At 42.6% G+C, this 20,950-nt stretch overlaps 1 protein-coding gene across 2 annotated transcripts in view; it reads left to right on the top strand.

Moving 5' to 3' along the window:
* The window catches only part of FBXW8 (F-box and WD repeat domain containing 8), a 315,006-nt gene that overhangs the window by 29,468 nt on the left and 264,588 nt on the right, over positions 1 to 20,950 (top strand). The window contains exon 2 of one of the 2 annotated variants that reach the window (XM_082252219.1): positions 9,403 to 9,507. The exons of the other annotated variant lie outside the window; for it this stretch is intronic. Within the exon in view, the coding sequence (XP_082108345.1) occupies positions 9,403 to 9,507 (105 nt within the window). The remainder of the gene's footprint in view (positions 1 to 9,402; positions 9,508 to 20,950) is intronic. 2 annotated transcript variants of the gene reach the window in all.

Genomic DNA, 20,950 nt, shown 5'->3' with positions numbered 1-20,950 from the left:
AGCAAAAGGCACATGACAGCCTGCCTGGAATTTGCCAAAAGGCACGTGAAGGACTCTCAGACCCTGAGAAACAAAATTCTCTGCTATGATGAAACAAAGATTCAACTCTTTGGACTGAATGGCAAGCGTCATGTCTGGAGGAAATCAGGCACCTTGCCAATATCATCCCTACAGTAAAGCATGGTGGTGGCAGCATCATGCTGTGGGGATGTTTTTCATCAGCAGGAACTGGAAGACTAGTCAGTATCAATGACCTTAAGCACACAGTCAAGATAACAAAGTAGTGGCAATAAGACAACTCTGTGAATGTACTTGAGTGGCTCAGCCAGAACCCAGACTTGAACCCGATTGAACATCTCTGGAGAGATCTGAAAATGGCTGTGCACCTATGCTCCACATCAAACCTGATGGAGCTTGAGAGGTCCTGCTAAGAAGAATAAGAAAAACTGCCCAAAAATAGGTAATATGTAAATCTGAAAATTGATAAATCCTTATGTACTGTTGGCCAGCTCATTTCTTGAGGCCTAAAAACGCCAAGGCAGTACCCCCCAAATTACCCCTTTCTGGAAAGTCTGAGGTATGTAGTAAGAGGCATGGCAAGTTTTTTTGCAGTTGTAATTTTTTATTATTTTTTTTAACATATTGTCACCAGTGCAGTGCAGCATCATCGTATAACTAGTGTGGTGGTGATCAGGGACACTTACTGGTGACAGTATGTAACAAAAAAAAAAAAATGAATCTTCTTCTTTTTTTTTTTTTTTTTGTGACCAGAGCAATAAAGTGTATCACCGCCATTACTCGTTTAAAAAAAAAAAAAAACAATAAAAATGACAAAAATCTTTCCCTTAGTTAGTAAATGCAATAACTTTTGCACAAACCAATTTTTTTTTTTATTTACCAAACATATGTAGCAGAAAACAAATTGGCCTAAAATGTTAAAAAAATTAGATTTTTACATTTTTTTTGGGGAATTTCATATAAAATAAATGTGAAAAATATTATTTTTTCAAAATTTTCGCTATTTTTTTGTTTATAGCGCAAAAAGAAAAAATTGCACAGGGGATCAAATACCACCAAAAGAAAGCTCTGTTTGTGGGGAAAAAAAGGACGTCAATTTCATTTGGGTACAGCGTTGCATGACCGCGCAATTGTCCGTTAAAGTCACGCAGTGCCGAATCGCAAAAGAGGGCCTGGTCTTTGGGCAGCCAAATCCTCCGGGGCCTAAGTAGTTAAGGATTGGGGTGGGGTCACCTGGCCCCACCCCTTCTTTAGCGGAGAGGGAGGCTACTGGGCTGCTGATAAATTATTGGTTGTTAAGGCTGGGATGGCCTCCCACTTCTTAATAATCATGTTGTTTACTGGTTAAGAATGCTGTTGGCTGCCGGTTCCTTAATTATTGCATGTTGGGACCACTACTTATGCACCGCATGCATTTATTTATTTGCTTTTGTGAATTTACTTTAACTCTGTTTTCTGTGGTATTTACAGAGCATTTTTGCTTTAAGCAATAATCACTGCATAAAGCAAAAGTGAACTGACATTTTCAGAATCACATGCGGTATTCGAGAAAACACCTAAAAACCGCATACGATCTGCTTTTATGAATGGAGCCCAGAGTCTTTAATCTTGTTCTTGGTATTTCTCTTCTACAAAACCCAAAGCATGCTGGAAATGGAAAGGGTATTATCTGAACGTTCACAGTTTTTATTTGTTTGCCAGTGTCCAAATACTCCTGTAGGTGGCAGTATACCATAATCTCTGAATCCTGTGTCTCTTAGTGAACTCCAAGAAAAGAATTTTATGGTGAGTACGAACATCCAGTTTTTCTTTTCGTATGCTACCTGACTGAACTGTTACATTTGTGATTATAGTTCAAATGCAAAAACAAGTAAAACTGAGAAGATTATGTACTAGACTGGTTTTCAGTAGCAAAATATTCTACAGATTAACGTGAAGCTTTGAATAATGTTAGATTTATTATGATACAACGAAAACCCAGACATTTGGCTGATCTCCAAATGACTACTTGGTGGTTTGTAGATGTAGCAGTCTGTTCATTTTGCTTTTAACTCAACTGAATTTTTTTTCCCTCCGTTTTCAAATCTTCAGACCAAATGTAAACTTTTACTGCTAACTGGGATTTTCAGAAAAATTGCAATTTCATGATTCGAGGTTCCACTATGTAGTAAGCGCAGTGTTTTGGAATTCACACCTTTTTATGTTTATTTTTATTCAACACTTTATAGAGTTCATCTAGAGAAATGCAGTGCTTTATATAGATATACAATTTATCTTTGGCTGAGCACATCTCTACAAACTAAAACTGAGAATCCCACAAGAAAATCCAAGAGCTTCTGGGGTGTGGGGATCCAGGGCTTAACAAATTGGAATCTTGGAATCTAGGAGCCAGCTAAAAAAAAGTTAGGAGCAAGTTTTTTTTTTTTTTTTGCTTCTGGCAGACCGGCTGCCATACACACAGTCCGAGTGGCGGCCAGTTTTTACTGAACTGGCTGATGTTGCCCAGCATTCGGCCTATGTGTACTTAGCTTGATGATGTAATGGGCAGTGGCTCACTAGGGAAGGGCAGTGAAGCAATATGGGGGGGGGATAGGTGATCCAGTAACTCATGCCACCTTAGGCCCCTCTCATATGGGCACCTCTGCTAAGCAGAATCTGCTTGCTCAGCAAGGGATTTCTCCTCTGATCCCCGCCGAGCAGACGGATGACAGGTCCTGTCCACTCTGCTATGCAGAGCGAACACTGACAAAGTCCCGCTCTCCTCTATGGGGCAATTGGATAGAAATGGACTGCCTGCCCATTTGCATCCGATGCCATCTGATTCGATCCGCTGGACGAATGGAAAATAGAACCACCATCTGTCTGTTTTTGGTGGACAGGATCCGATGGTAGCGGTTGTCAGCAGACATCCGCCGCTCCATAAATGAGACTAAGGGTGTTTTCACACTAGCACTTGGTGCGGACCCGGGTTCGATTGACGTCAGAATTTGGTTCTTTTTGATGATGTGAACACTGTCTTTGAACTTGGGTGCGGACCTGCGAACCGTACCGAGTCCACTTAAAAAGAGTGGTCTGGGGTACGGTTCATGTGAACTCCAGTACGGTTCGCTTCTGATGAGAACGCAACCATACCAAAGCAAGCAATTCTATCCATTTTGGCACCATCTCGTTTACAGCGGTTGCCAAGTAACATAAGTACGCGCCGGCTGCAGCTTGATGACACAAGTGTACCGCGGTTCAGATACAAAAATCAAATGTGAACACAGTCCATCGGGGGCAGGGGGAGGGGGGAGCAATCGAACTCTGGTTCGGACCAGGCAATCGCACCAAGTGTGAAAACGCCCATAAGGATCTGGTCATGTCCGCCTGCAAAAATGACAGGTGGACCTGATCATATAGCCTGTGTGAAAGGGGCCTTTGGCTGTGTGGCTGGGGCATGGCAGGGAGATGGAAAAATATTACAAAATTACTTTTAAGTTTCAATGGTTTTTATTGAGTTTTTATAAAAGGCATAACAGTGCAAAATGAGCCAACACGGCTCAACCATGCCGTTAGAAAACGGTACATCATATGTAAAACATGAAGTATAAAGATGCATATTGCATATACAGATATCTACAAGATCAGGAATCAGAAAAAACAAAAAACATTAGCAGTAGAATTAGCTAGGCATCTACTAAATCAAGGTGGACACAGTGCCCCCGCTCTATACCACTAAAGGTCAGGTGGTCCGGGCCCGACCCCCCCCCCCCCCCCCGGCGCCCTTTACGGGAAGACACTGCGCCCTTGGGAGGAGGCGGCCCCCGACCCCAAAACTTAGCACTCGACTAGAGGAGGCAGCATCCAGCTATCAGTGCACTGAAAGGGAGAAAAAAAAGAGAATAAAGAAGGAAGAAAGAAGAGGCAAGACAGAAGAGAAAGGTGTGGAAAATTAGAAAAAGGTAGCAGGAATGGAATGGGGGGAGGGAGGAAAAGAACAATAGCGGCTGGTAAGAAAGGAAAGGGTCGACATCCAGGTCCAGCACCCATTCGACATCCAGTCTAAGGAGACCAAGGCACTCGATTTCCCCCCCCCCCAAGGGGGGCTGGCCAAATACCTGATCCAGGGGTCCCAGGTCTTGTCAAACATGCGCATCTTATCATTCAATAGCGCCACCATCCGTTTGTTTATCATGATTACAAAATTACTTTTAATGAAAAAAAACATTTGTAAACTGTTTCCATCTTTTGTGAGGGTATAATTAGACATTGGGCTGTTCCAACCAACACACTCCCTGTCTACTTACCTTTTTAAGCAAAGCCAGATGAAGCAGTGAGAACAGGCAGGGAAAGCACTCGGCACTGTTAGTGACCGCTTGTCACACCCCCGGCCACCACAAGAGGGCGCCATTTAAGAAATTAATAAGCCGAAAAGCCACGGCCTCAATTACTGGCCGGAGCAGCATCTTAGTCCGCAGACTGGCGGGGGGCGTACAGGGACAAGACACCTCTTGCAGGGCAGTCCATACTCCAGGTCGCTAATTCTAGTCACCAATGCAACCTGGCACCTGGGGTTTGTCGAGCCCTTTGTGGACCTATTTCTGTTACTTTTATATGGAACAAAAACAAGCTTGCAAATTGGAAAGGTCTAATGTCTACATTCTGCTTCTACATTCTGCTTGCTTGTTGTAGACACGAGATTCTGAGCGCTAAAGCTCATGGGTCATTGTAAGAGCCAGACAACTAGAACTTTCAGAAAGGAGAGGTCAACAATGGCAGCCTCCGTGTTTTCTCCAGTTTAAGGGGATATAGTTTAGCAAGACGTGCTGATCAGGAATTTGTTCAACCTTTTACTTTAAATAATACACAGAATGACACACATAGCATAATGCTAACCATTCTTTCTGTTTTCAAAGCCTCTGTAGACATTTCATTGAACAGGCTGATGTTGTTGGTAGTTATTACAGATAGATGCATGAAAGTTTCCATCTAGCTTAAATATGAAATTTACTTAAAATATGTTTCTTTCTTGTTTAAATCACATAAAATACCTGTAATGAAATGTATCCTTCGTCCTGCTGACTGTTCCTTATTATAGAAATCTTCTCCTCTTCACAGCACTGAACTTATGGTGCTGCATGGGTTAACTCCCTCAAGCCTAACACTGAAGGAGTCTTGACGGCTGACCTTTGCTTCCTCAATTGTCCTCCATTTTCAGGATTCCTTGTATGATTTTCATAGAGTGCAACACATTCTCTGAAAGTGGGAGAGTCTAATGCATGACATGATCCTCTCCCCTCATTCAGTGGTGGTGCATTATCTGAATAGAGGAGAGGACAAATGTTTGGGGTGCTGAGAAGAGGACCCAGCGCTAAAGAGAAGATTTCTATATTATAGATTGGTCAGCAGGACGTGGGATGCTTCATTACTGTGGGATCTTCATTACTGGTAGGTTGTGTGAAACTAAACTTCAGCTTTCATTGCTCATTTGATTATTTCCCTCTGCTGTTGACCATGACACACACCTATTATATTTGTATTCCATAAATTGGTACTAAAGTCTAAGCGGTTGTAACCGTAATTCATTCTGTGCATTAAGGTAAAAAAACTCTCCACGGTCTGTTCCAGCCCCCGGTCACTAAACATTTACCTAACTACTCCAATGATCCAGAGCTGTCCTGTCTGCAACACTACTTCTCTCTTCCTCTCCTCACAGGAGATTGAGTAGAGGAAGACATTGGTTTCTTCTGCTGTTAGTCATATCCTGTGAGGAGGTAGCAGGAGGCATGGCCAAGCCACTTTGTGTGCGTCTATGAACGCACACAGCCCAACTCGGGAACGCGCCTGCATGGGTGCCCCCATAGCAGTCAGCTTGCTGAGGTGACCCTCAGAAGAAGGCGTGCTTAGCGCCTGCGGGGGACACCAGAAGAGGAGGTAGGGGAACACAAAAACATTGCACAGAGCAGGTAAGTATAACATCTTTTATTCTTTTGACCCCTTCACACCCACGGAACGCAAATATGCGGCCTCGGCTTCAGGCGGTTGTATCGGGGTGATGCCTGCAGCTAGAGGCATCCCCCCCCGGTACCTTTGTTTAGAGCTGATGGTCAGCTTTCATTGCGGCAGCTCGGTTGTCATTACAAGAAGCTGGAGGGGACACCGCCATCTGCCGGCTGGCCGAAGACCTGAACAAAACAGGATTCAGCTTTATTCAGGTCTCCGATGTAAAAACCCAAAATCGATGTCAAGACATCACTTCTAGGTACTGGAGCCTTAAAGGCGCCAGATTAAAAAAAATAAAAATAAAATAACATTTAAAACAGCCAAACTTGGAGTTTTGAATGCTTTTAAGCCCTGTCCCTCCTTGCTCACGCGCAGAAGCAAACTTCTATCTTAGTCTAACCAAGATATGTAAACTGTGTTCAAACCATGCATGTGAAGTATCACCACGATCTTTAGAGTGAGAGCAATAATTCTAGCACAAAACCTCCTCTGTAACTCTAAACAGGTAACCGTTAAACGTTTTTTAAGTGTCGCCTATGGAGATTTTTAAGTACCGTAGTTTGTTGCCATTTCACTAGTGTTTGCAGTTTTAAAGCATGACATGTTGGGTATCTATTTACTCAGCGTAACCTCATCTTTCATATAATACAGGATAACTGGGTTAAGTTTACTGTTTTTTTTAATTCATTAAAGTGTATTTCTTCCCAAAATAATTGCATTTAAGAGACCGCTGTGACATAAAATATGGCAACGATTTTATTCTCTAGGGTCTCTGCAAAAAATATATAATATAATGTTTGGGGGTTCTAAATAATTTTGTAGCAAAAAGTACTGATTTTATCTTGTAAGCAACATAGGTCAGAAAAAGGCTTAAACTCCAAGGGGTTAATGATAAAACAGACTTTATAACTAATTTTACTGTAACAGTTGTCAATATTAAGCAAACCTGCAAGTCTGTGTGTGGGTGCTTTAAGAATGTTTTTAAGGCTTTGGGCTTAGTCTTGAACTGAACAATTACCAGCTTTTCTAAAATCCGTGTGATGTTCTATATCATTGTGTTTAAAAAAAAAAAAAATCTATATTCTGTAATCCATATATACAACCCTTCCCCTTTAATTGATTGAACTAGATGGACATACTGTGTGTCTTTTTTTGTTTGTTTGTTTGTTTGTTTTTTTAAGCAGACTAACTATGTAACCCAAATTCCCAAAAAGTTGGGACGCTGTGAAAAATCGACATAAAAACAGAATGCAATGATGTGCAAATCTCATAAGTTTATATTTTATTCACAATAGAAATGTTTAAACCGAGAAAATGTACCATTTTAAGAAAACTATAAGGTCATTTTGAAATTTTGCAGCAACACGTCTCAAAAAAGTTTGGACAGTGCAAAAAAAAAAAAAAAAGCTGGAAGAGTACAACTCCAGTTTCAAAAAGTTAGGACTGAGCCATGTTTACTATGGTGTAAGATCATTGGTGATGCAGGCTTTTGAACTAGCCTGAAGGTCCCTCTTTTCTTTAGTCCAGAGGATGCTGCACATTGGGTGCCAAAAAGAATGTCAAATTTTGTTTCGTCTGACCACAGAACAGGTTTCCACTTTGCAACAGACCATTTTGGCCCAGAGAAGACTGCAGTGTTTCTGGATCGTGCTCCGATATGGCTTTTTCTTTACATGATAGAGCTTTACCTTGCATTTTTAAATGGCACTGCAAACTCTTTTCACATACAGTGATTTTTATTATTCCTGAGCCCATGCAGTGATGCCAAAGGCCCCTTTCACATGGGCGATCCGATCTGCCTGTCAGTTTTTCAGGCGGACCTGATCGGATGCTCCATGCATCCCTATGGGTCAGCGGGTGTCAGCAGAGACATCTCTGCTGACACCTGCTGCTATCCGATCCTGTCCGTGAAATCCGCACGCATGGAAACTCTATTTTCCATCCGTCTGGAGGATCGGATGGGATGACAACGGACAGGCGGTCCGTTCTCATCTGATCTCCCCATAGAGGACCGCGGGGATCTGACAGCTCTGTCTCTGCACACAGAGCGGAGACAGAGCTATCATCCGCCTGCTCAGCGGGGATCGGCAGATCGATCCCCCTCTGAGCAGAACGGACTCCGTCGGGTGGTGCGCCCGTGTGAAAGGAGCCTATCACAGAATCATGTCAGTTTTTTAATGCAGTGCCATCTGAGGGCCTGAAGATCACAGGCATTCAATATTGCGTTCTGGCCTTGTCTCTTGTACACAGAGATTTCTACACTTTTGATAGCATTATGTACTATAGATAATGATATATTTTTAAGACTTCGCAATTTTACATTGAGGAACATTTAGACCAATTTTAAACCCAGCTTTTCACAGATTGGGAACCTCTGCCCATCTTTACTTCTGAGACACTCTAACTCTACAAGTTGCCCTTTTTATACCCAATCATGTTACTGTCCTTTTGCCAGTTAACCCAATTCATTTCAAAATGTTCTTTCAGCTCTTCTTTGTTAGAACCAATTACTTTACCAGCTTTTTGGTGCCTTGTCTCATTTTTTTGAGACGTGTTTCTGCCATCAATTTCAAAATTACCTTATTTTCTTAAAATGCATACATTTTTTTTTTTCAGTTTAAACATTTGATATGCTTTTCTATTTTCTATTGTGAATAAAATATGAGATTTGCAAATCATTGCAATCTGTTTTTATGTAGATTTTACACAGTGTCCCAACCTTTTTTTTGGAATTGGGGCTGTAATTTGAATATACACCTGCTAAATATAAGTGGCAGTCAGGGTTGGGGCCCAGACCACATGTGATAGGGGTAGTTGCTTCCTTAGCGCCTCTAAAATCAATCATGATATATCATTGAGAGGTCTTTAGCTGTCACTGTTCATTTCAGAATAATTCACCTGTAGATAGAAGTGATTCTTCAACCTCCTTTCCTTTACTGAATAAATAAAGATAGCAAGTGCAGTAAACCAGTTTAAAGTGGTTGTAATCCCCCCCTCTGTAAGTTGTACCTATAGGTAAGCCTATAATAAGGCTTACTTATATGTACTGTAAATAAACTTGCACCGTTTAGGACAGGGGTCTTTAAACTACGGCCCTCCAGTTGTTCAGGAACTACAATTCCCATCATGCCTAGTCATGTCTGTGAATGTCAGAGTTTTACAATGCCTCATGGGATGTGTAGTTCTGCAACAGCTGATGGTCTTTAGTTGGAGGATCCCTGGTTTAGGAGATATTTACTGTATAGTGTGCCGATGACGTCAACAACAAAAAAAAAAAAAACGCACTGGGTTTACTTCCTGTTTAATAAGGTTGATTGCTAGAAGCATGAAATAGCATATGATGCAATATTCTTTTAATACTTACTGGTTTATTAATATTTTTATTTTACTTTTTTTCCACAGAATGAAATAAATGAAATCCCTTTCTTTGATATTCAACTTCCATATGAAATTGCCTTAAATATCTTCCACTACCTGGGCAGGAAAGAGCTTGGAAGATGTGCACAGGTATCTATCTATCTGTTATAAGTCGCATGACAAGTTGTACCAGTTTGAATGGAGCCCTAGACAAATACGGTACTACGTTATGTGGGACTGTAGTGTGATAGGTTTTTTTTTGAGTTTTGTGGAATGTAGGGGTCTTTGCTACAGACCTTTTTATTTATTTATAGACCTATAGGTCAGTTTTTGTGGAGACCTAAATTACTCCATTTGGGATGTGTTAGACAGAACCATGTGTTTCCTTAATAAATGGGATTTTTAACACTGGGAAAGCAGTGTGCCATTGAATGAAGGGGGGTCATGGGGAGCGAGTTTCCCTTGCTTTAGTGCCACCTGTACTCCTACAGAATAGATTTCCCAAATCTTAGTTCTTTTGTAAGCATCAGTGTCCTGCCTGCATTTGCTTCAGTTTATCATTTTTACCTACATTTACAAGTTTTTCAAAGGACTGATTAACTCTTCACCCATAGTTTGGGCTCTGGATGAAAGGCTGGTCTCTTTTTTTATATAAAACTGTAAGGCCTCTTTCACAGGACATTTCTAAACGCATGTAAACGCTGATATAACTTTTTCACATGTGTCATTCAAGTTAGCATTTACCTGTGTATAGGTATAGGCAGTTGAACTGTGTTTAGAGAAAATGTAATTCTGTGTTTTCAGGATCCGATTAGAAAGTCTAAACACATGTAAATGCCACTAAATCCACTTTAACGCACCTTTCACATGGACAGTTTGATGCAGCCGCCAGATTCCTGCTGCAAGAATCTGTGGATTCTTGCTGCTGGAATGACTGGTTTATGCGATCAGCAGTAGGCATTCAGCCTATTTTAAACATATGACAGATGTCCGAGCCTGGACTACTGCAGGTCACATAACCCAGTCATTCCAGCAGCAACAATCTGCTTATTCTTGCCGCAGGAATCTGGCAGCTGCCGCAACCTTGCTGTGTGAAAGGGCCCAAAAGTAGAAACCTCTAAATGCAGGAAAGAGTGACCAGGGAAGTTTAAAAATTGGGATTTAAACTTTCCACTTCTGCATTTCGAAAAGCTATTCACAAGAGTCCCAAGTGTGAATGTTGCTTTAGTTTTGCTCCACCACAACTGCTCAGACTTAAAGTGGTTGTAAAGGCGGAAGGTTTTCAGAAGCCCCCCTAATACTTACCTGCGCCCCATCGCGATCAAATGATGAGCATGAGAGCCTCGGCTCTCTGGGGACTTTCCCTTCTTATTGGCTAACAGTCACAGCCAATGAGCGAGAGAGAGGGTGGGGCTGAGCTGTCATGCTGTGTGGGAATGGACACTCAGAGTCATGGCCCGGGAGCAAGCCTGCTAGGGTGCCCCTATTGCAAGCTGCTTGCTCTGGGGGCACTAGGCAGGAGGAAGGGGCCTGGAGCTCTGGTGGGTGACCCAAGAAGAGGAGGAATCAGGGCTGCTCTGTGCAACATAGGTCAGAAAAAGGCTTAAGCTCCAAGGGGTTAATGATTAAACAGGCTTTATAACCAATTTTACTGTAACAGTTGTCAATATTAGGCAAACCTGCAAGTCTGTGTTTAATACATGTGGGCCTATTTAACCATATAAAGGACTCTTTTTATATCGAATTCTTAATGCAAAACATTTTTAAGGGGATCACCATTGAGGTATTGTGTAGGACGTAAAAGAGTTGCGGCATGAAAATTATTTTATTAAGATTAATTCTTCCCACCACTGATAGTTTAAGTTTGGACCAGACTTTAACTTTATCCCGAATGCACCCCAATAATGGTGACCGGTTAAGGGAGATATAATCCAAAGGCTTAATTGTGACATAAATTCCCAAGTATTTAAAGGAGGAGGTTAATGGAATATTTTGTAGCACTGGTACCTGGCTATCGGGAGATCCATATATCAACATTATGAACGATTTAGTCCAATTGATAACCGATCCTGAATATGTTCCAAAGGTGGATATATCTAACATAGCTTCCCGCAAGGACTCGGAGGTATCTTCCAAGAGGAGCATGGCATCATCCACATAAAGCATGATTTTTTTTCTTGAATCCCACCATACGTGAACACTGGACTTTATTTGCACATTCATCTATCTAGCTTTTTTCTGGTGGAGTTGTTCACGAAAAACACATTATATTGATTTGCAAGAGAAACCAGAGACTTTGTTTACTCACATTTTCATTTGTTTCAAATTGTTTGTACACCATTTTGTATGCATGATTAAATGTATCATAAATGTGTACCAATTCTTTGGTAAATCTGCATCAATTGTGAATTTGGGCAGAAGTCCACGGGAAATAAAGGTCAGCACTTCATAATGGTGAATTATTTTGGGCAGATAGTTTAATTTGCAACTTTATAAATACTGCAAATGTTACATAAACTAGCATATACAGTAGCTAGTTAAAATAATGAAACACAATGCTGACTAATCTCCTATGAAGGAAGGGATTTATAAATTTGGCAAATTTATGAAAGTGATTGAGACTGCTTGTTAACATTGGAGCGACTTGTCAAATGTCATTACAAGTTGCACCCTATTGTCGGCAATGGCCATGTTCAAGTCAACGCAGTGCCGACTTTGCAGTGCCGCATTGATTTGAAAAAGTAATTCCTGCACTACTTTTGGCAATTTTGGGTGCGACTTGCATAGACACGTTTTTAGCCTTTACAATCACTCAAATGAAAACATTGGTGAAAAACCCCTTGGTTAATGTGACATTCAAAGCTGTAAGTATTCATAATAATGTGAAATTACAACATGGTTTAAAATGCGATTAGGGGTAAATCCTAATGCTGTAATAAACACCTTGTTTTTATTTACTGGTTATAACCATACAATACACCAGTGTTATTAATAGAGCACAACCAGCAATACATAATACAATAAAAGCAGCACAATAGGCTAGCACAAAACATCATTTTCTGTTCCTCTGTTGTATTTTTAAATATATTTACCAGAAGCTGAAAACGCTTCTGTTCAGCTGAACGCCCTGCTGCTTTTTGAGTGTTTACTGCAAGATATTTCAGATGAAGGGGCCTTGGGAGCTCGGAAGAACTGGGCCAGTTTAAAGGAGTTGGCATCCTAAACTGTACTAGTGGCCTTGGAGAGGACCTGCCTGCTTAGTTAGCTATCTCGCCAAATTTCTCTCTTGAAAAACAGTAAAGCAAAGAGATGGCAGGGATCCTTCTCAGGCTTAATCACACTTCTTTCCTCACACCCAACAAACTTACATCCTTTCCCATTTTCGCTTCCATTCTTCTCTTCCTCCCTTGTGGTATCCGTGGCAGTGTTTTCCTCAGCATTTTAGCATCTATCAATGTGAAGTAATCTGCTTCGCATCCACAGTAAGGGTTAACACACACAGACAGGTATGACAGTCTCCTCTAGGCAAAATAAGCCTACTGAGATGGGAGCATTCTGATTTGCTGTAATGTAATGACAATGTTCTTCCACCATCTGTCTATACATAATGACTGCAAATGTTTGAAATGATTGTTTTTCTTCTAGGCTTTCTTTGTAACTTTTTACAAGTTGTACTTTAGGGGAGCTGAGTTTTTAATATAGTTTAATATGTATTGTGTCCAGCAACATGCTTGGGAAATGTGCTGCACCATTTTCTTCCCTTTAAATTGGTATTAAACCCAAAACCAAATGTGATATATTGCAGATTACCAGTCATTGGATGCGGTGGCTGCATTCATCTTTCTTTTTGGCTTTTCCTCTCTATTTTCACCTGATGATCTGGCCAGTAAAGCACCTTATGTATTAAGGTACCTGCACTCTGGATGAAGGAGCATGGGGGCACCTTTGTACAGCAGCATTGCCTGTCTGGGGGAGGGTAGTTTTAAATGTACTAGCAGATTTATAATAGTTAACCCCCTTTTTTTTGAAAGGTGTTTATTTAAATTTTTGCATAACAGTAACAAAAAGAAAACACAAGGGCAACATTGCCCATAAAACAAGTGTAAGGCAAGCATGTAAATTACACAAGGGTAGCAGAAGACATCTTAACCTAACACCACAGAAGGGGGGGGGGAAGGGGGGGGAATAGAGAGGGGCCTAACGGCCCAAAACAAGGGGGGGAAGGGGAAAAAATGTGATGCGTACCACAAAGAGCCAGGAGGGCCAAGCAACTGCGAGGCTACACTCCCAACCGGTTGTCACAGAGATGGGGGGGGGGGGGGAGAAAGGAACATACCAACAAGACTAACCATACCATACACACCCACACATCCACAATCACACACCATCCCCTACCTCCAGGTACCCACCCCCCAAGATAAGGGGGGGGGGGGTATAGAACAAACAACTCATGTAATAAAACAAATATAAACCGCATAACATCCGGGGCTACTCAGACTCAGTCGAGAGATAAGCTGGAGGGCAAAGGGGCATCTGCCCAATACGAGTCTTCCACATCAAGCCAGGGCTGCCAGACATTAGTGAACTTTTTAGGACACCCTCTACTCTTATAAATTAGCTTATAAAGCGGGACATCACTGCGCACCAAAGCATAGAACTCCTGTATGGTAGGCGGTTCAGCCCTCCTCCAATGTAACAAAATAAGTTTCCTGGCATAGAACAGTAAGATGCGGAGCAGGATCCTAGGGCGTACACGATGTACAATGTCATTCAACACACCCAGCAGGCCTACCTCAGGAGTAAGAGGGACCGACAGGTGCAGTTTATTAGTAAAAAAGGCAAAAATAGATGTCCAGTAACCTTTAACATGGGGACAGGACCAGAACATGTGGAGCAAGTCCGCAGCAGGACAGCCGCACCTAGGGCAAGCGGCTCCCGGGGCTACCCCCATACGGACCAACTTCTGGGGTGTATAATGCAGATGATGGATAAATTTAAACTGTATTAACCTATTATTCGAACTAATAAGATCCTGAAAACAAACCTCCGTGGCCTCCTCCCATGTCTCCTCTGTCAGGTCGGGCAAGAGCGCGACCCACCGGCCCATGGCCGTTTTAAACGGGTCAGCACCCGCCGCCTGCAGCCTCATATAAAACGTAGTGACCATTTTATTAATCCCTTCAATAGACAATAACAGCTCCATCGGGGATTCCCCGAGCTCCAGGGTCAGTCCCGCAAACTGTGCACGGGCGGCGTGGCGTAATAACAGGTATTTAAAGAAAAAACGGTTGCTCACACCATGGTGGGCCTTCAGGTCATCAAAGGAAACAAAATGAGACGACCGAAAGACGTGAGAGACATGGGTCACCCCAAGTCCAGACCACCAGCCCGAATCCGGATGACCATAGAGCTCGGGGAAGTTGTGATTATCCCATAATGGGGCATTGGGAGACACAGCAGGCGTCTCCACTAACAACTTATTACCAGCATGCCAGGCCAACCACCCTACCTCCATAGGAGAGTTACGGGAGCAGCGTCTAGGGACAGATCTGTGCAGGGCATCCGTAGCCTGTGCCTGCGAGCCATGCATGGCCAATACGAGAATGGTGGAGGAGTTACCCGGAGAATCGCTGAGGCCATCATACAAGTACGTAAGCTGGGACGCAATGAAGTACTTATAAAGGTCTGGACACGCCAGGCCCCCCTGGAATTTGGAGGCCTGGAGAGAGGACCTGGCCATGCGAGGGCGGGAGCCCTGCCAAAAAAAGGAGGTAAGGGCAGAGTCAATTTTGTTGAACAACCGCCTAGGTAGAAAAACTGGGGAAGCCCGAAAAACATAAAGGAATTTAGGTAAGTAAATCATCTTAAAAATGTTAATCCTGCCAATGAGATTTAGTGGCAGTGAAGACCAGGTACGCAACCGAACCTCCATGTGGGCGATAATAGGCTGTACATTCAAAGAGCTATAAACCTGGAGATCCGTGTGTACCCGTATCCCTAAGTATTTAAACGCTGTAGAGAGGGAGACGCCAAAACGCTGTAAAAAACTATAATCCGCGGGTGGGCCAAGCGGAAAAGCCACCGATTTATCCCATCCCACTCTAAGGCCGGACACCCCGCCGAACTCCTCCACCACTCCCAGCAAGGCTTCAAAGGAGGACTCGGTGCCATCCAGATATATGAGGGCATCATCCGCGTACAGCGAAATTTTCTCCTCCAGGCCACCACAAAGGATACCACCCACCGTCACCGTCTGTCGCACCGCCAGAGCCAACGGCTCAATGGCAAGGGCAAACAGTAGCGGCGACAGAGGGCAGCCCTGCCTAGTACCACGGTGGAGGGAAAAGGTCGCAGACACATCCTTATTCGTACAAATTCTGGCTAGCGGCCGTGAGTAGAGCAGACGCACCCATCGGATAAACTGGAGGCCAAACCCCATCTTCGACATAACCTGCCAAAGGAAGTCCCATCTCACAGTATCAAAGGCTTTCCGAATAGTTAACCCCCTTAGCGGTATCCCTGAGCGTGACTCGGGGTGGATTTTTCATGCTACTATCGGTATCCCCGAGTCACGCTCGGGGTAGATGTGCAGCGATGTCCCTTACCTTCTCCTGGTGATCCAGCGATGATCTCCAATTGCTGTGATTGCCAGCCGAGATCCCCGCCGCTCGTCCGTCGGTATGATGACTTCCTAGTTCCGTTCCCTGCAGCAGCAATGCTGCATGGGAGCAGAACTGGGAGGGAAATTCAAACATTGCACAAAACACAAACACATAACATTTATATTATATTATATATATATATATATATATATATATATATATATATATATATATATATATATATATATATATATATATATATATATATATACACGCATGAATTATAATCTACTCAATAATATAATTTTATAATATTATATTATTGATTAGATTATAATTCATGCTTTTGTGTTTCAAATTTATCACATCTGGGATGTCTACTAGAGTCTTGTTTTGGTCAGGTTTAAGTCAGTAATTACTAAGAATTGTAGGCCTATAATACATAATGCCAAATTTCCATGCAAAAAATTGTACCGCTTTTGGTACATAACCTCCCTGGCGGTATGATTATGTCAGGAATTAACAAATTAAAGCCAATCTCCAGCACAGTTTTGTTGTTTTTCCTGCTGAAAAAGAACAGACTTACTGGTCAGATCACAAGATAAAAATAAAGTCTAAAAAAGAATACCAAGAATTGGTAAGCTGCAATATAATAAATTAAAAATAAAATGTGCAGCACCGATTTTAAATAAATATAATGCTGATTCAACAACAAAAAAATATAACTGTGCAAGTGTCCATCAATATAATAAATCATCTGTAAAAAGAGTCTCAATCCAGAAATCAAGTCTGAAATCAAGAGTGAGAGCGAGGAAATCCAACACTTTCTAAAGTGAAAAAACCTTCCCAACATGTTCAGAGGTCAGCCACCACCTCCCTGTGAAGTAAACACTCACCAGAGCCGATGGCTGCCATTACAACAACATATACACTTGTGTCTTTAAACCAGACATCCGCAGTAAGCATAAGGACTTCACCCAATATCCACGTCCAAAAGCACTTCTCAGTAGGGTTGAACTAGGATAAATGAAGCTAACCAGTAGCCAAAATAGTACTCTAAAAATGTAGTATTTTAAAGTGAAATACATGATATTCAAAAACAATAAGTAAAAGCGGAACTATCTTGCATAAAAAGCTGCTGCTGACCTGGGATCATACAGTGGCGTGACGTCAGCACCATGGGGCACTCGCTGAAGAGGAGGAGCCTGGAGCGCTGACGGGGGGACCCCAGAAGAAGAGGATTGGGGCTGCTCTGTGCAAAACCATTAAACAGAGCTGGTACGTATAACGTGTTTATTGTTTTAATTAAAAAAAATGGAAGCTTTACAATGACTTTGATGTCCAAAAAAAATGGCTTTTGTCACGCTCTCCACTAATTATCATGTTTTTTATGTTTTAATTGTCTTATAGAGCTTTGATATTTGAGAGTCCACAGAGTAGCTTGAGGCCATACTTTTTTAGTTTTATAAATAATTTATTGAACAAAGGAAAGACATTCCAAGTACAGTGTAGACTGATGAAAAAAGGTGTAGAAATAAATTGGTCCCAGATGATAAGTGACACAAGATTGCCATCATCCCATATAACATTGAAAAATATAACACTGGTGTGTTGTTCTCCTCTTAACCACTTGCCGACCGCCGCACGACTATCTACGTCGGCGGTCAGCCCCTCACAGGCAAACTAACATGCCCAGAAGCTGTTTAGAAGGGAATGACGCGCGCGCCCCGGAACTGACGTCGGGGCCGGTGCAGGCGCAATGATTCCTGGGAGCGATGACGTTCAGCTCCCAGGAATCATTGCAAAAGCCAGGAAGTGACGAATCGCCGTGGCTGCCGAGGGGAGGAAGAAGGAAGTAAGGTGAGTATATTTTCTCTAAAAGGTAAGTGAAAAAAAAAAAAAAATTGCGATTATCCATTTGTTTTTCAGGTGACCGGGAGCGAGAAGATGGAGGTAAGTATAAATTTCGGGTGGAACTCCGCTTTAATGATGTCGTTAGTCCTCAAACTAATCCATACACATCCACTGCTTAAAAGAGAAGTATGGATTTGTTTTTTTAATCATACTTGCCTAGGTGGATGTTGCATCTGTTCTCCTCCATCTGTAAGGGTGAGAACTGAGTGATCAAACACCATTGATCGCTCAGTTCTCTCCTCTGTTCTGAGTAGAGAGCTGTGACTGTTACTCACTCTGTCTGCTCTGCCCCCCACCCCGTGCTCACTTGGAGCACTGGGCTGTGAAGGGGGCGGGGGGCGAGTGGCTGGCTCAGGCTCTCAGCGGCTTGCTGAGAGCCTGAGCAAGATGTCGTTTAGGGCTCCAGAGTGGGTCCCAACCATATGATCATAATCTTTCCTCAGCTTGGACCGGCTCTGTGATGTCAGCCAACAGTGGGCTTCAGCCCGCTGTCTGCTGAAAATGGGTCACAGGAGTGCAGAATGAACTGCACTCCTGTGATACACATGAGAAGTACAGCCAAACAAGCTATGGTAGCTATGGTAGTACTTCTCCTTTTAATTGCCCTGTGATTTATATTTCGTGAAGTGTTTTTTTACTGAGTTTTTCTGCCTCCTTGTAACATCCTCCAATGAGCTCTTGATCTTTCCTTTCCCCCTCTGTTCTGTTTCTTTGGAATGTTCAGTGCATGTTAGCTGCAGTCATGTGCATTGCCCTATGCACAGTATAAATGGTCTGCCATTTGAGGTTTATAGTGGAGTGCAGGACCTTGCAGCAAAAGGGTTAAAACACCGCCTATGAATAATCTGGGGTATTGTTGTACAGTATTGAGGCTTGACATATTTGGCATCTGTTTACTCAACACAACCTTGTATTTTATATTTTACTAGAAAATCGAGGATTGTATTGTGTTTTGTACTCACTAAAACAATCTGAGTATATTTTTTTACTGAAAATATGGACTTGACTAACTGTAGCAAAACGATTTTGTGACACCCAAATTTCAAGTACTTACATTTTAAACTACAGTGGCTCGACTTTTTAAAAAATGTATGTTTTGGGTTTAAAGTATTTTTTCCATGTACAAAATGTACACTTTAATATGTGTGTGCAAAAAAAAATAAATAGCTCCAGCAGTTCTTGATGTGGTGTGTTTTTAGCTTTTGTTTGACCTGTCTATAATCAACGCCTATGCCAAACCTAACCTCCCTGTTTCTTCTCCATCTTTCAATAAGCTTGTTACTGGCAAGAGATTGTACAGTAGGAGAGACAAAGCCATACACAGGAAACTTAGAATATTTCTACGGGAATAATATCAAATTGGTCGTTCTCAGTGTACCTACTTAACAGATTTGTGAATCAAAACTGAATCAAATACAACTGTTGCAACCGGTCTGTGTCTAGCTGCTTTTTTGAAGATTAGAAAAAGACTTTGCCCTTCATTTTGACACAGACCCTCCATCTAATTTAGTCTTCATATATAAACTCCCGATCACAAAATGCAAATGCTAGGGGAAATGTATTTAAGTGCTAAATTATTAATGTGTTTAATAGTAGACTAATTACCTGTAGTGCAGATATTTGTGCTAGCCATGCAAACTTGAAAAGGTCGAGGAGAACTGATAGTGTGAAGGGCTGTCGAGTACTTGACTACACTTCCAATATGTGTTACCTAGTTAAAGTGGTTCTAAACTCAACATATTTTTTATCTTCACACATTCCTGCTTTAAAGTGATACTATTTCGTTTTTGTTTTTTTAATTTGTTAAAAAGAACAAACATGTTATACTTACCTGCTCTGTGTAGTGGTTTTGCACAGAGCAGCCCAGATCCTCGTCTCCTCAGGTCCCTCTTTGGCATTCCTGGCCCCTCCTTCCTGTTGCGTGCCCCCACAGCAAGCAGCTTACCATGGCGGCACCCGAGCCGAGTCACCGCTCCCTGTGTCCATTGAAACACAAAGCCACGGGCTCTCTGACTTTGACAGAAGCCGGAGTCAATAGCCCTTCGCTGCTGTATCAGCCAATGAAGAGGGAGAGTCCCAGGCAGCTGAGACACTCTTGCAACATCGCTGGGTTGAGGCTGCTGCACACAGAAGGCTTTTTCATCTTGATGCATAGAATGCATTAAGATAAAAAACCTTCTGACTTTACAACGGCTTTAAGGTAAACGCCCCACTTCTATCTTCCCCTTAACACTTCACTAAGACATCTCACCGCTCCAGCGCAGTCCAGGCTGCAGCCCCGCTCTCTTCTCTTCTTAGTCTCACAGAAGACACTGGGAACCATAGGCAAACCCCTGTGGGTAGGGAGCGGGGGTGTGGCTTGCGGGTACCCCCTTAGCTGCCAGGTTGCTGGGGCACTTATAAGGAATGGACAGTACTGGCTGGGGACTGCAAAAGAGGAGGTAAGTGACCTCTCTGTACAATTATCATTTCACAGAGCAGGTAAGTACAATTTTTTTTTTTTTTATTATTTTAAGAAAAAATGCTTTAACCGGTTGCCGACCGCCGCAAGTACATATACTGCGGCGGTCAGCCCCGGCCAGGCAAAGTGAGGTACCGGTACGTCACTAGCCTGTCACTTGCTTGTGAGCCAATAGCGGCCCGCCCCGGCTCGTTACCTGGGAAGTCCGTGCGTGTAACCGGCGGACCCGATGTCCGCCGGTCACTCGCGATCGTCCGCCGTGAAGGGAGAAAGGCAGGCGGCTGATGTAAACAAGCCGCCTTCATTCTCCCCTGTGTAGGAATGGTGATCATACGGTTCTACTATGTAGGACCGTTGATCACTGTTCCTACACCAGTAGCCATGTCCAATCACAGTAAGAAGCACGCCCCTAGGGACACACTTAACCCCTCCTTCCCCAATAAAGTTAACCCCTTCCCTGCCAGTGTCATTTTGCAGTAACAGTGCATATGTATAGCACTGATTACTGCAGTAATGTCACTGGTAACCCCAAAATGTCAGTCAAGGGTCCAATCTGTCCGCCGCAATGTCGCAGTACCGCAAAAAAAATCGCAGATCGCCGCCATTATGCGTTAAA

This window comes from Pelophylax lessonae, assembly GCF_965119305.1.
Source record: "Pelophylax lessonae genome assembly, chromosome: 1".
NCBI classification, from domain to species: domain Eukaryota; kingdom Metazoa; phylum Chordata; class Amphibia; order Anura; family Ranidae; genus Pelophylax; species Pelophylax lessonae.
Note: the sequence above shows the minus strand (reverse complement) of the source record. Positions and strands in the feature narration are given on the sequence as shown.